The sequence below is a fragment of the Salminus brasiliensis genome, chromosome 21 (genome assembly GCF_030463535.1).
Source record: "Salminus brasiliensis chromosome 21, fSalBra1.hap2, whole genome shotgun sequence".
NCBI lineage: Eukaryota > Metazoa > Chordata > Actinopteri > Characiformes > Bryconidae > Salminus > Salminus brasiliensis.
This window is the reverse complement of record NC_132898.1, coordinates 22175255-22191343: the sequence shown is the minus strand read 5'-3', so window position 1 is coordinate 22191343 and position 16089 is coordinate 22175255. Positions and strand designations below refer to the sequence as shown.

General features: G+C 41.3%; 2 protein-coding genes across 2 annotated transcripts; both read left to right on the top strand.

The window, feature by feature from the left end:
* Positions 1-947: 947 nt before the first annotated feature.
* Positions 948-6832, top strand: LOC140543220 (uncharacterized). Its single transcript, XM_072666271.1, has 14 exons — positions 948-1098; positions 1476-1548; positions 1888-1960; positions 2049-2079; positions 2247-2387; positions 2503-2634; positions 3168-3312; positions 3392-3432; positions 3720-3770; positions 3847-3938; positions 4139-4246; positions 4407-4538; positions 4648-4794; positions 6818-6832. The coding sequence occupies exons 1-13, from the start codon at positions 1087-1089 to the stop codon at positions 4790-4792; spliced, it is 1176 nt and encodes a 391-aa protein (XP_072522372.1). The 5' UTR covers positions 948-1086; the 3' UTR covers positions 4793-4794; positions 6818-6832.
* A 94-nt stretch (positions 6833-6926) lies between these two features.
* On the top strand, positions 6927-15765 carry camk1ga (calcium/calmodulin-dependent protein kinase IGa). Its single transcript, XM_072665760.1, has 12 exons — positions 6927-6963; positions 8159-8271; positions 11798-11923; positions 12110-12184; positions 12819-12957; positions 13160-13283; positions 13454-13529; positions 14006-14118; positions 14248-14326; positions 14586-14670; positions 15293-15606; positions 15693-15765. Exons 2-12 carry the CDS (start codon positions 8186-8188, stop codon positions 15763-15765), a joined length of 1290 nt encoding a protein of 429 aa, XP_072521861.1. The 5' UTR covers positions 6927-6963; positions 8159-8185.
* The last annotated feature ends 324 nt before the right edge of the window (positions 15766-16089 follow it).

Genomic DNA, 16089 nt, shown 5'->3' with positions numbered 1-16089 from the left:
TGATTCTATTGAAGGTCACTGTGACCGTGATCTCTGCTAACGCTTTTTACTTTCGTTACTCAACACACACTGCTGTACCTGCTACAGTTGTTTTCACAGACCACTGTGTGTGTGTATGTGTACACGTCAGGTGTGTTAAACTTGTGCAGTTATGAAGGTCAGAGAACAGAGAACTGGTGTGTGCAGCAGGACAACCTATCACACACATGTTGTTAAGGTATTTAGAAGTATAGATGTTCAGGTGTCAGGTGTTTAGGTGTTCAGAAGTTAAATGTACAACTGTTTAGGTGGCTTATTGTTTTGGTGTTCAGGTGTTAGGTGGTTAGGTGCTCAGGTGTTAGGTGCTCAGAAGATTTGTTCCCATGGGGAGATGCTGACACATTCCCAGGGGATTTGCTGATCTGTTCCCATGGTGAAATGCTGTTCAGGTGTTATTTGTTTAGGTGTTACAGTGTTCAGGTGTTCAGGAGATTTGTTCCCATGGTGATACAACGATCTGTAACCAACTGCTGATATACTGAACCGTTCCCATGGTGATACACTGATCTGTTTCCAAGCTAAAATGCTGCTATAGTGATATACTGACCTGTTTAAATGTAGACATGTCGATTGAATCACATGGCGGTACATTGAATTGTTGCCATGGTGACATGATATGCAGACCTGTTGCCATAGTGATGTGTTCTGCAGTGATGACTTTTTCCCAGCTGTGGCACACAAACACACACACACACCAAACTGCTCCTTTCTATCTCAAAGCCTTGCACAGTGCCAAATGTGATCTCCTGACCTTTCTAAATATCACACTGTCCCTATATCACCCCTGCAAACACACACTCTTTCTCTCTCTCTCTTAGACCAACACATACACACACATATACAAAAGTCCATCTTTAATTGTCTGTATTCTCTCGTACTGATGGCAAGTGTAAGAGGATGCTAAAAGACTGAAGAAGATGATGATGCCCCTCTCTTCCACTCTCCAGCTCTCAGTGTGTGTATGTATGTATGTAGATATGACTGTTTGACTTCTGACTTTGACAGGGGACAGTGTGCAGACTCGTGTGAGGAAGCTTAAAGAACTCAATGGATGATCAGGTGAGAACAGCTTCCTCTTCAAATGGTTGTATTTGGGTGGGGCTTAACTGCTGTCGGTCTGAATGGGCGGGGCTAAACTGCTGTATGCTGATAACATGGGCGTAAGGATGTAAATGTATTTGTAGTTGTGACATCATAGCCAGGCTGTTTTTGCAGCCTAGTTTCTAAATGTGTATGTACTGAATGGTCCTATGTGGAATGTTTACTAACTAGTACAGACTTTTCCTCCCCTCTCCTTTTTAAGTCATGCCCCTTTTTTTGGAAACTCCTACCCTGTCCACTTAATTGTGAGTTTATTGTTTACCACTGGCCCTTTTATTATGAGCGTGTGTATTCTTTGTGTGTGTGTATGTGTGTGTGTGTGTCTGTGTGTGTAGCAGGCGACGGTGCCTGAGCGTGCTCACTGTGAATATTCTGGTATACTGGGGGACAGTGAGGACAGTGATGAAGGTACAACTGAAAACTTTACTCACTAAAGGCTCATTTATACTCTCTCAATGCACAGATGGACACGTCTATTTCCATGTCCAAATTACCCACATACTTCCATACGTCCTTTACGTTGGCATGGATGTTAAGCAATACATCCACTAGAGGGCAGTTCAGAGTCTGACCACATCTAGCATGGATGGTGGAGGAGATTGTGACACTGTACTTACTACCAATATAAAACAAAACAGGTTCTGCCTCTATTCCTGTTTACTGTTGAGCAGAAATATGAGCAAACTGAATGCTTTGTTTCATTTATCTCTCTCTCTCTCTCTCTCTCTCTCTCTCTTTCTCTCTCAGAGCCAATTCCTGAGCCACTACTGGCTCCATCCTGGGAGGAGCTTTCTGTACTGGACAGACTTGGACTGAGTAGGTGAGCTACTGTATACACATACACACACACACACACACACACACACATACATGCACCTCAGTAACGCAGTGAGCTCTCTGTATTCCAGCTGTGAGGAGATGACAGAGAAGGAGGCAGAGGTAAGCTCTCTCACTCACCCAATCACTTCCACTTTACCAGAAACCCCTCTCTTCTAGTTCCACCTTGCTGGCCCCTTTATCTGTGTTTCTAATAAAGTGGCCAGTGTATGAAACCACAATGTAGGGGTTAATAAAGTGGACTGTGTGGGTATGTCTTCTCTGTTCAGTGTGCGTTTGGTCAGTTTGCGATGGCGTTCCACTGTGACCAGTACACACTGACTCAGAGGCTGCGAGCAGAAGAACATGATCGCAGTGTAGCGCTGGAGAACCTGCAGCTGGAGCTGCAGAACACCAGAGGCAGCTTACAGGTGCAATGTTCACGCTTATCTAGGGTCACCTGTCCTCAGACAACACTGCATCACCCTTCATCAACTTGTGGTAGCTGCTGTAATGTTTGTGGGTGTTTTTGGGTGTATGTGTTAGATGCTGTGTGAGTGTATGTCAGATTGTCAGGTGAGAGAGAGAGTGAAGCAGATGGAGGAGAGCCTGCAGATGTTGGAGAACAGCATGGAGAACATCATTACCACTGCAGAAACACTGGGGGCTTCACACCAGGTACAACACACACACACTTCCTCAGCAGGCAGGGAGAAACAGTCCCCAAGCCCCAAACCCAAAACATGGTGTGATGTCCTTAGCTGGTAAATATATAGTCTCAATATATATTTCTAAAGATATATTTCTAAATATATAAAGGGATGAGGTCTGGTTCACTTTGATGGCTGGCCTGAAAGACCTCTAAGCTGTGATGGAGAGACACTCCAGCAACTGCCCTGGAGGGGATGTAAAGTCACTCTGGTGACTGACCTGGAAGACATCCCAGCTTTGAGGTAAAGTCACTCCAGTGGCTGGGCTGGAAGACCTCCAGGCCATGATGTAGAGACACTCCGGCAGCTGCCTTGGAAGACCTTAAAGTCATGATATAAAGTGACTCTGGTGACTGACCTGGAAGACCTGTAGGCCACAATGTTGAGTCTCTCTGGCGACTGGTCTGAAAGACCTTCATGCTCAGATGTTAAGCCACTTCAATGTCTGACCTGGAAGACCTCTAATCCATGATGCAAAGTCACTTGTGTGTGTGTGTTTAGGAGGCCCGTATGAGTCGTGGGGTGGAGCTGATGGCTTTGCATGTGGAGAACCTAAAGAAACGTCACAGTGTGGAGAGCACAGAGCTCCTGCACACCAGAAAACTGGTCCAGCGAACCCGCGGGCGCCTTCTCAGTGACTCCACAGGTCAGTACTGATCCCTGCAGATAACCTAGAGCAAGCACACCTGTTGTTTGCGTGTAACAGCACTCTGTTACCCCTGCAGAGGATGGAGATCTGAAGCAGCTGGCAGGAGACTCCAGACAGGTAACCAGTCTGAGTGCTCTTTACCATTAAAGCGAAATCATCATTCACTTGCAGTAAAAATTCATCTTATTAGATCCACCTTAAATGGTGTAGCAGTTACATTCTGGCAGCTGAGAAACTAGAATGTAAGTGTTGCACCATTAAAGGTGGAACATTGAGAACCAAAAAGAAGCCGGCCTAAGGCACCAGAATGTAACTGCTGCATCCTTAAAGGTGGAATATAGAGAACCAGTAAGAAGTCGGCCTGAGGCATCATAATGTAGCTGTGTTGTCTGCCTCCATTTCAGCACGTCACCCGCCGAAGAGTCAGCATTACTCTAATACCAACCCAGGCTCAGGTACGAGCACACATACACACACACTGACCTATCTGTTTTAATAAAGTGCATTAATAAAGTGGTGGTGTGTGTTCAGCTGACTGATTTGGAGGTAAGGTTTCTGGAGAGCTGCCGATCAGGCGAGGAACCAGAGAGTCCAAATCAGGAAGGGCTGAAGTATGCCCGGAGGTACTGTGCACATGCACACATACACACACACACACAAACACACACACACAGACACACACACAACACACCTGCTTACTTTCTGTCTCCCTCTCTCTCTGCCTCTCCCTTTCTTTATTTGTCTATCTCTCTCTTCTTCCTCTCTCCCTCTGAATCTCTCTCTCTCTCTCTCTCTCTCTCTCTCTCTCTCTGTCACTTTGTAGGTGTGTTGTTCTCCCTGTAGATGGCAGCGCTGACCAGTCCACCCAGGCAACCAATGAGGAGTCCACTGATGGTCAGGAGGAGGAGCCAGACATTGATAGCTTTCCCAGGTAATATCATGCACACACACACACACACACACACACACACACACACACACACACACTTGTGTGTCATTTACTTAAAATCAAGAGAGATCTACAATGAGTGTGTGTGTCTGTGTGTTTGTGTGTATGTGTGTGTGTGTGTCTGTGTGTGTGTGTGTGTTAGCCCCCTACAGGTCACTCTGAGGCGTCGTGGTCAGCCTTCTACTTTACTAAAGTCAGAGCAGAGCTCAGAGGAGGGAGAGTCCAGCCTGGCCGAGTGGTCACATGATCCCACTGACGTCATCCAATCAGAGGCGTGAGTTGTCACCTGACTGCATACTTACACTCAGTACACCACAGGCACAACCCTAAACCAACCCTACACAAGCATTGTTTGAATCTGAAGCTTGTTTCTCTTTTTATAGGTTTGTGTGTGCTGTTCAGCGCCCCCTGCTGTCCTGGCTGTCCCATTACAGGAGAATGCTGATGGTTCTGCTGGTGCTTTGTGGAATCTTCATACTTCTTCTCATCCTGCTGCTATATCTGAAAACCCTGCTTTACAGAATGTGACTGTGTGTGTAGATCACCAATACAAATTCAGTAATGAATTTATTAATGTTGAAATGGATCCAGCATCATTATAAATTATATTAAACCCACCTGTGTGAAATATTTAACAGACTAGACCATGTTCTTTAAAACTGCACGATAACCTTGCTTGAGTTCACCATTTGTTTGCTATAAATTTGTCTTTACCACAACTTTGCCACAATTTTGATTTCAAAAAATTGTAAAAATTTTTTAGATTTTCCCATAATTTTACCACAATGTTAATTTCTTCACATTTTGTCCAAAATTGACTTTGATTTCCAATGATTTTGATTTATTCGAGATTTTGCCACATTTTTGTTTTCTCCATGATTTTAGCACAGTTTCGATGAAACTGTGAATTTTGATGTCCTCATTTTGACAATGTTGATTTTCTTGTGATTTTTCCACAATTTTTATTTCTCCATGATGTTTTTTCTATGGTTTCATACAATTTCATGTGTGGTGACCCTTGTTAGAAGTACAGTTGTTTTAGATAGAGGCCAAATTACAGTATAACTGTACTGAAACTGAGACAGAAACACGTCTCATCACCCTTATTCAGTACACACACACACACACACACACACAAGTGAGCTTATATAAAGACTAGCAAACGCTTTAACCTATGCACTTACACTCACACACATTAGGAGGTGATGTTACATAAAGACAGAGCTGAACTTCTCCTTGTCCTGAATGCACACACACACACACACACACGCACGCACACATGCACACACACACACATGCACACACACACAAGCATGCACACGCACACACACACAGTGTGAGCTTACATAAAGACTAATCTGGTTCAATGTTTGTGTTCTGAACTCAGTTAAGGTGCAGCGCTGCAGGTGGATTAATTAACAACAGTTTAAATAAAGTACAGTCTTACACATATTTTTTTTGCTACACTAACTGGCCAGTCAGAGGGGTTTCTGTTTTAGTGGCCAGGTTAAAAAACTCCAGTAACACCACTGTGTCTGGGGGATTCTCTTTCAGTTATCAGTGGTCAGGTGCATTTCAGCGTGTGAAAACACCTGTGCAGATAGATTACAGCATTAGTGCTGAGTATAGCCTCATGAATCAGGAGCCAAAGAGCCTCAGCAAGCGGTGTTAAATCAGAGGTAAACTACAGACTATATTAAACTACAGTCCTGTATGTATTATATGAAAGCACATTCAAGAAAAAATAATATGATCCTATATGTATTACAATAATGTAAGTATCTAAATGTAATAGTAATAGTTATATATACCATATGCATATATATATATTTATATACCTTCAGAATAGTGTCAGGTGGCCAACAGGTGTCTTGGTGGCCAAAATATCCAAAGGGAGAATGCTTTCTATAGGCCATTGTTTATGTATCAACATATTATAAGAATAATTAAATTTTAGCAGGCAGGTGTGCACCTGTGCTGACTGTGTGAGTCTGTTTAGAATGAGATTAACGTCTGCTCACACATGCGCACTTGGCATGGCATATGGACATGACATCATCATTACATGACCACATACAGACCTGACGTGTTTAGGACAGGGTTTCATTTCCCAGTTTCATTATCCTCAATACTGATAGTTCATCACTGTCTGATTTACATAATAAGAGATTATTGGGATGAATCTGATTATTCATAATTAGATTATTTACTAAGCTCATCAAAAGCTGGATATACCTGCAGCAAAACAGAAGCAAAGTGGAAAAGCAGCTTATTTATCCACTTTAGCTTTCAGGTAGTTGACTGTTTTTTATGAATCGGCCCTCGTTTCATGCTACTTCTAATTGCAAAGTTTGTGAATCACCTGAGCTGCATTTCAATGTATACAACTTTAAAAATATATAGAATCTAAGAAATTATCTTAAACTTAAATAATATTATTATGATAGTACCAATAATAATAATAATAATGGTATTCTTGTTAGTATCAGTGTTGTTAATGTTAATCTAAGTCGAGTTTTTAATTATTAGTATTCTTTTAATGACCTCTTTTAGCAGCCAATCCTAGCACTGGGGGCGTGACCGCGCAGCATTAGCGCCGCCCTCCCTGCTTGGGTCTCGGCAGTTGAAGCTGGAGTGTCTCCACGCGCTGCTGCTGTTGTGAGGAGAAGAGAGGAGCTCAGACCCACATCAGGTAAAAGGTAAGTCAATAAATTAAAACTTTTTAAGTCTTTAAAATTATTCTTATATGATTGGTAATGTGTTATTTAGGTACTTGTTATTTAATTTAAAGAGTAATAGCGGGTTGTTTTACAAATGTTTTTTTCTGAAGTGATGCTAGCTAACTATCTTGCTTACGAACTCTATTCAGGCTGGGAAAGAATTCAGCTTCTTTTATTTACAGTGAATTATTAAAATAATTAAGACACAAATGTAGCTAGTTATATCTCTTCTGTTCAAGGCTAGTTAGCCAGTTTTATGGATTTTGAGGACTGTGAGTGATTCTGTTCATCATAGCTAGCTGATTATAGCTAGCGTTAGCTAGCTAGTATATTTAATTTAACGTAGGTTATATAAAACGTCAACGAAGCATAAATTTGCATTGTGTTTGAGAGCTAAATTGAAATATGAAAAGGGTAGAGTTTTACACGGTAGAGTTTTAAATCTATGGACTCCTGAAACTATCTTACATAATTAATTTTATCTGACAGATATCCTCAGTGCAGTGCTGATGGTATCAGGTGTAGAAATATGGATGTTAAGCTATTCAGTTCTAGCTATCAATATTCATAATCTCGCCAGTTGCATGGCATTATGTCAGGTTTACTGTCTGTTTATAGTTATAATCTGTATTATCAGGGCTGAGGGTTATATTAGGCAACAATACATGCAGGGGTCAGAGGTGGGCAGTAATCTGTGTGTGTCAATGTAATCTGTAATCCTCAGCTCCTCTCTGCGCCTTCATTACTTTACACTGTAGTGTCATTTATCAGTTTTAAACTAATAATGTATTAAAAACACTTCACACATATCAGCATTATGACAATTAAATTATAATGTATGTTTGAACTGTATTTTATATCAGCAGACAGGCCTTAATTTATGTTTAATTCAGTTCATAATGCATTACATTTAGCTGTCAGATTGGTCCAGTTTATATTTTATGTATCAGCTTGGCTACTTTGTAAATAGGGGTCACCCTCAATGTACTATGAGTTATATCAGTCATACAAGCCTGCAAAAGGAAATTATTTTGGTAGATATACAGACCCATTATTTGTTCACCACTGTGTTTTTATTGCAGAGTGTATTGCAATCCCAGTATATACACAATACAGTTGTTTTACTCATCGTCCAGCCCTAACAAGCTGTTATTTATGTATTTCTGTATCACAGGGAGTCAGTTGTAAAAATTGAGACACAATGGGTCGAAAGGAGATCAACTGCAGCTGGAAGAAAGTCACCAGCAACATCAAAGACGTCTTTGACTTTAAGGAAATCCTTGGATCGTAAGTCAGCAGTTCGAAGTACCTGCTTATATTTAAGTTTCTGACGAAAAACCTAGACTTAGACATAGTATGGGTTTATAGCATCACTGTCATATCAAAACCAACTTTTTTTTCTTGTTTTTTAACACCATTCGAAAACATTTTACTTTACATCTTATCTCATTAAGACAAAAAGTCTTAAATATGCTATCCTTCTCCTTCTACAGGAGGTTTTGTATCACATGAGTAGTTTTAGGGTTAGTTTCTTAGTGCATTCCATAATTAATGCCAGACTAATTCTGAGGTTTTCAGACACAACCACATGGAGCAGGATTTACTTGGTTGGTCTGTATAATGTTATACAGCACACCTCTGATGTCACATTCAGCAGTTGCAGTCACACTCATGCTGCACAGATTTACCTGTCCAAATTATCACACCTGTGTGATCTGCATTCTGCGTGCAGTCCAAAGACGCAAGCGTACAGCCCTCTAAAACACACGCTGATAGTGTTGCCTTTGAGTCATAAATCACAGAATCGGAGACTCTTTCTGGGTTTGACTAAGCGCTGTTATCTGTTGAGTGGATTTTCACGAGACCTACTTTGCCCGTTCCCAAAGAGGTGTTCACTTTAATCTGGGATCGTCTCTGGCATGGACAGATTATTGGATTAAACGGGAGGCCAAGCTCCATTTTTATCAATGAAGCCACTTCAACCTCTACTGAAACCTCTCCTGAAGCCTCTAGTGATATCTCTACTAAAACATGCATTTAAACCTCTGTTGCAGTTCTTTTTACACTTTCCATTGTGACTTCATTTTCTTTACTGTTGTAGTTTTAATTAGACCACATATTGCAGAATCTGTCAGAGCTTATTTTGCATTCTTTACTGCAATAGAGACTGGTAGGCCTGTATCACAGTCTTTGCCTGTATAGCAGTCTTTGTTGTAGCCTTTTTCCTTATTTGCAGACTCTGTCACAGTCTCTGTTGCAGCCTTTATCCTTGCCTCTTGTAGCATGTACAGATTAAGCAGAGAGGCCAAGCTCCAATTTTATCAATGAAGCCACTTCAACCTCTAAATCAGTGGTGACAAACTCATTTGAGAGAACTAGCCACATTACATGCAGTTTAATGTCGAGAAGGCTGGACTTATTTATACTGTAAAATCTGACTTCCTGTCTGCTGTTCTTGGTTCAGCCTCCTCTCATTTTCTAGAATGAAAATATGCCACTATTAGGGTTGCAGCTGTAACTGGTTTTTTATGGTATACCACAATATTAAAATGCACGGTTGTCATACCGTGTGTGTTTGCTTATTACCGGTACTAAAGGAAAAAGCAAGCCAGCTGAGAATTTTGCCCGCATATGCACATCTTCGCTTCGCCTTTGCTGCTCCTCGACCACCTGCTCCACGCTCAAGCAAACTAACTAAACTAAAATCAGCAGTGTGGGGCTACTTCTAATACCCTCAAAACTGATGTGAGGATGCAAACAGTGTGGATGTAAAGTGGCAGCTAAAGGAGGGAATACCTCAAGCTTGCTGTTACAAATGCGTAAAATGTCGACTAACTTATCTGTTTCCTCATGCTCAATCCACGTGGTAAGCACCAGCAAAAGCGCTGAGTCATTCGAAAATATAGGCACGCTGGTACTTGTGCGTGTGGGCGTGAAGCGTGTGCCGTTCAGGATGCGCGTGTTCGTTTTAAGGCCCATTCACACCAATTTGAATTTTTCTGGAGTGAAGTGAAAGCCGACATTGATTTACGTGCATGAATTTTCAAAATTTGACGTGCCTATTTTAACTTGGCAGTAAAACGAATGCTTACAACAGTAGTTGATCAGACATTAAGGGAATTTAGTTAGTTCCCGTATCTAAACAAGACAAAGAATTAAATCAGTAGCTGTAGCATGTTTTATTGCCAAGGCAATAAAAGCAGTGGAGCAGTGGAAAAACCTGGAAAATACTGTAATACAGCGATAACCGTGATACTGCAACCCTAGCATCAACCTGGTACACTATGGTATCTGCTTTACGACCACATAGCAACCACATGGAACAGCATAACAGCCGCCTAGCAACTGCATAGCAACTACTTGGCATATCATATCAAATGCTGGGCAACAATATACTTGGGACAGCATAGAAACAATTTAGTGATCCCATAGCAATCACTTAACAACACACTTAGCAACCACCTGAGAAGTGCTTAAGCTGTGCAGTAATTTTGCATATTCTTTGCACTTCTGACATCTGCTGTGGGATGATGGTGAGTTCTTCAAGAGTATTCATTGAGCTATTAGAGGTTGTCTGGGGGGATTGCGCATGTGTCCTGCAGGAGCTTTAAATCGTCCCTCTGTCTGAATGAATGTGGAGCATCTCTGACGTCACACCTTCTGCACAGGAACATCCTAGCACTGCTTAATTAATGGATTAAAGTGTTTGTGTGTGTGTGTGAGAGAGAGAGAGCATGCATGTACATGTGGGATTCAACACATGGACCTTCAAATGTGTGTAACATTAGGTTACACCCATTCCTGACACAGATGTGCAAATGCACACACAGCTTGTCTAGTCACTGTAGAGAAAAATTGGCAACAGAATATGACTCTGTGTTAGAATAGGTATAGGAACTGTGGAGCAGCAGAACTGTGTTCTCTGGAGCGATGGTGCTCCATGCAATATATTTGGGATGAGTTTGGGAGTTGGGGAGGAGGTGGGGTGGTGATCATCCTGACAGGATTGTGAATGAGCAGGTGTTGTAATACATTTGTTCATGTTGTGTACATTATCCTTGCTGCCCCAGTGTTAAAATAAAGGCGCAGCTAACATGTATTTGCTGGACAACTACATTAGGATTAAAGGGGGGGTGTTGATTTTCACCTAATATGATTTTGGTAAAGCTGTTCACCCATGTGTTTGTGTGTGTGTGTGTGTAGCAGCAGGTGTTTAGTGAGATCAGGTGGGCTGGATGCCTGGTGTTTGGGTGTCTGGCTGTCTGAAAGAGCGAAGCTGTTTGTATGTGTGCGTCATTATATGTTTGTAATCATCCCTAGGGGTATAAATCTAACCACCTGTGAACTGATTCAACAGAAACTTTCCTAGTTAAATGTTATTGCTATTGATTATAGCAGTTGCATCATCAGCAGTATGCAGTTGGAACATCTTCAGATAAATGCATCTGGGTCAGTTTATATTGATATCAAAGATCTGTTTTAGTTGAATAGTTACAGTGGACTCCTATGAAGGGAAAAGGCAATAATTTTATGTGACAATTTAAGGATCACTATAAATGCATAAATTATCTTTTGTCCACACAAGTGGTTCTTCCCTACAATCTCTAAAAATTCTTTTAGAGAATTATAATAATTTAGTAATAAAATAAAATAGTAGAAATAGTAATAAAGTAATTTGTATTGTTTTTTTTTTTATTCATGTTCTTGCATTATCACAGTAAACAGTGCCTAGATGTATTTCTCTATTAAATTTAGATGGTCCACTAAGTCACTCCACTTAGTTATTAAACAGTTGTGGTGTGTGTGTGTACAGGGGCTCCTTCTCTGAGGTGTTTCTGGTAAGAGAGAGGAAGACGGGGAAGTTTTACGCTCTGAAATGTGTAAAGAAGAAGCAGCTGGACCACAGCAACCTGGAGAATGAGATCACTGTCCTCAGAAGGTCAGAGAACAGCACTTTACTCTAACATCATGTTTACATGATTTCCATTCAAGTGTTTCCAAATGTCCAAAACTTTGGTAAAAGAGCATGAGAATTAATTAGTGTTTTGCAGTGTTTTGCTTTGCAGGTAATTCCTGAAGGTGGTGTCTTACTCATTCACTTTCTGTCTTTTGTGTTTTTTCTCAGGATAAAGCATAAGAATGTGGTGGGTCTGGAGGATTTCTATGAAACACGCACTCACTACTACCTCGTCATGGAGCTGTGAGTGTCTCTCTATCTCTCTCTTATACTGTTGTCTTATACTTGTGATGACACCTATAGATTCCATATGACAATTTTCTAAGTTCATATATACGCTGTTCAACCATAACGTTACACTGACAAGTTTACAAATGCACTGATCGGCCATAACATTATGAACATTAACAGTGCAATGCCATCTGTCAAGGAATAGGATATATTAGGCAGCAAGTAAGCAGTCAGTTTTTGAAGGTGATGTACAAATCTAAGAATTTAAGACACATTGACAAGAACCAAACTGTGATGGCTAGACTACTGGGTCAGAGCATCTTCAAAACATCAGGAAACATCTTGTGGGATGTTCCTGGTACGCAGTGGTTAATACCTACCAAAATTGCTCCAAGAAACAACAATCGGTGACAGGGTCATGGGCACCTAAGGCTCATTGTTGCTTATGGAGACTAAAAGACTTAAAAGATGTGCTGCTAACTTCTTGGTGCAAAGATATCACAGGACACCTTCATCGTCTTGTGAAGTCCGTGTCTTGATGGGTCAGATCTGTTTGCACAGACCTACTAAATATTGGGTGGTGTTAATGATTGGTGTACTTAGTTTTATGTGTGTGTGTGTGTGTGTGTGTGTGTGTGTGTTACAGGGTCTCTGGAGGGGAGCTGTTTGACCGCATTCTGGATAGAGGTGTGTATACGGAGAAAGACGCCAGTCTGGTAATTCGGCAGGTGTTAGAGGCTGTGTCTTACCTTCACCAGAACAGCATCGTCCACAGAGATCTGAAGGTACACAAAGGGTTACACACACACAAGCACATGTGTGTCTTATTTATAAACTGAAAAAAATGTTTTTCACAGCTAAACTGTAAAGGTTATGAGCAGATGGATATAATTAGATGGATAAAAAGCTCACAGTTTATTTTCACCATTCTCGATATTGCTACAGGCATACATGTTGCTTATTGTGACTTGTTGTCTCTGTTCACAGCCGGAGAACTTGCTGTTCTATAATCAGGATGAAAACTCTAAGATTATGATCACTGATTTTGGACTATCCAAGATGGTTGACCATGGCGCAATGCAAACAGCATGTGGCACTCCTGGATATGTTGGTATGGAGTGTGTGAGTGTGTGTATGTGAGTGTGTGTATGTGAGTGTGATTACAATATATAAATCAGTTCTCTTCATACTCCGAAACATAAGCATTATTCATAAATGTCACTGACTGTTTTGTTTTGTGTGTAAATGTGTGTGTGTGTGTGTGCTATCTTTATTTTACAGCTCCGGAGGTTCTGGCACAGAAGCCGTACAGTAAAGCAGTGGACTGTTGGTCTATTGGAGTCATTACATACATTCTGTAAGTGCTTCTAAATCTCTACATATGTACACCATCTACATATAGGCACGTACTCTACATAATGCTTATTGAGCTGATGATACTAGTCCTTTGATATGTAATAACCTGCCAAGTGCTACAGATGAAAATGAGCTTATCAGCTAACACTGGCGTTTTTACATGGAAACTGAAATGTTGATGAATGTGCACCTGGTAAATAAATAAATAAATAATTTCAACAAAAACAATATATACACAATCTATTTATATACACCTTCTGCTTATGTATAACCATACATTTGCACACCATCTACATATATACACCCATACACCAATCTCTGAGTAATAGGTTATTATACCCCTATGTGTTATTGAGTGATAGGGATTGCAATGTCTTGGTATTCAATATTAAGATGTGTTTGTTTGAAAAAAGCTTCTCTCTGGAGTCCCAGGAATTCTGCACATGCTGAGTAATGGTGCTGCTGTGCTCTTTTCAGGCTAAGCGGATATCCCCCTTTTTACGATGAGAATGAAACCCGTCTGTTTTCAAAGATCATGCGGGCAGAGTATGCCTTCCACTCCCCATACTGGGACAACATCTCTGAATCAGGTACTGTTTCTCACACATGCACACATACTTACACAATCACACATATCAACAGCTCTGTAACTAGAATTTAATCTACACTGCATTTTTTTGTGTACAGTGTTTGAAATGTCTGTGTACTGTGTGCTACAGCTAAGGACTTCATCAGGAATATGCTGGAGAAGAACCCCAAGAAGCGTTTTACCAGTGAGCAGGCACTGTGGCACCCATGGTGAGGAGCAGGGTCACAATGTTGGGTAATTTGGGGGGGCATTTCTCAGTGAAAAGGGGTAAGTCATGGACACAAGGAAACAGAAACCGGGTGCACACTTGTGAGCTAATATAAAAACCCTGGAGATGACTTCATGATGTTATTTCGGTGGAACTTCAAAAGGAGTGTCAGCTAAAGGATCACTCGGGTATATGGTAAATCTGGGTGTTTCTGCTAGCATTGAAGAGTATTTGACGCTTTTGATCTGATTGGTCCGCAGGATAAAGGGGGAAACAGCGTGGACTAATGATATCTACGAATCCGTGTGTGATCAGTTCCAGAAAAACTTCAAGTCCAAGTGGAAGGTGGGTACAGTGCTCCTAGACTTTATGTTTTTAATCCTTTTGCTGAGAGGCAGAGCCTAATGACCCCTTAATGATCCTCTTTGAATCACACCAATGTTTAGAGTCACTGCTTCTCTATTCACTGAGTGAGAGAGATAAAGGAGTTTGTGCACACCCCTTCTAATGAATTCAGCTACTTTAAGTTGCACCCATATCTGACACAGATGTACAAATACATTTACACAGCTTGTCAAGACCGTGTAGAGAAATATTATAGAAAAGGACTGTCTGGAGCAGTAGCTTGGAACATATTGGCACCATGCCTAATGCCAGATGTGGGCTAGAGGGGTATAAGGCCCCTCAGCATTGAGCTGTGAAGTAGTGGAACTTTAGCTATGGAAACATAGAAACCCATTAGTTATGTTCTTTAGAGTGATGGTGCTCCATCCAATATATTTGGGATGAGGTATGCTAATTCTGACCTCACTAACATTCTTCTTACTGACTGCAATCAAATCCTCACTGCAATGCTTCAAAATCTAGTGGAAAGCCTTCCCTGGACAGTATTACACCTGTTATACAGGTCTAAAAGAGTTCATGCAATAATACAGTGCTAAAATGTGGCTGTGTGTGTGTGTTACAGTGTGCCTTCAATGCTGCAGTGGTGGTCAACCACATGAAGAAGTTGCAGTCAGCTCACAGTGAGCCAGCTGTTCCCCAGTCGCTCCCGCTTATCCAGGTGGTGGACGTGTCTGACAGGCTCCACCCGGACTGCATCCTGGACACCAATGGGAACCCTTCCTCAGGTCACACCACACTGGCACCGCACGGGGACGCCAGCAGAGCCCTGTGCCCACTAAAGGCCTGTAAAAGTGAACCCATTCATGCACTGGTCATCACAGAGACAGGAAAACACGCTTACCATTCAGAGTCTGAGCTGCCCAGCACGGCCAGCGGGTAAACATAAGACTTCAACAAAATAATAACAAGTGATTTGTACTGTTGTGAGTGCATTCTAGCATCTGTGTGTGTGTGTGTTTCAGTGGGCAGGGGGTGGCATGTGGTGTAAATCGTTCTGGTCAGTCGCTGCAAACCGGAGTGTGCTCTGTGATGTAATCAACACACTGCTGATGGACAGCTGCCAATCATTACAGGTAAGCAATCGCTGCATTATTTAAGTATACACATATTGCTTACAGTCAAGTGGTGTAACAGATCACTAAACCCATGATTCAGATCTGATCACAGATCATTTATCGGATCAGCAAAAAAGGGAGACAGATATTATATTAGCGTATTATTAATTTGAAGGTATTTTGTGTTTGGTTTGTTTGTATTAGTGACTTTTATTTTTGACAACATGTGTTTGCTCATTTGTAATAGTAGTGCAGCTTTGTGTCCAATTATTAATGTAAAAAGTATCAGTAAAAGCATGTTCCA

Excerpts from the sequence above, each read along its gene's own strand:
- LOC140543220 (XM_072666271.1), top strand. Across the intron at positions 1,961-2,048 it reads GACAGACTTGGACTGAGTAG|CTGTGAGGAGATGACAGAGA; the intron begins GTGAGCTACTGT and ends TCTGTATTCCAG. Across the intron at positions 2,635-3,167 it reads CACTGGGGGCTTCACACCAG|GAGGCCCGTATGAGTCGTGG; the intron begins GTACAACACACA and ends GTGTGTGTTTAG.
- camk1ga (XM_072665760.1), top strand. The coding sequence starts at position 8,186 with ATGGGTCGAAAGGAGATCAACTGCAGCTGGAAGAAAGTCACCAGCAAC. Across the intron at positions 8,272-11,797 it reads TTTAAGGAAATCCTTGGATC|GGGCTCCTTCTCTGAGGTGT; the intron begins GTAAGTCAGCAG and ends GTGTGTGTACAG. Across the intron at positions 12,185-12,818 it reads TACTACCTCGTCATGGAGCT|GGTCTCTGGAGGGGAGCTGT; the intron begins GTGAGTGTCTCT and ends TGTGTGTTACAG.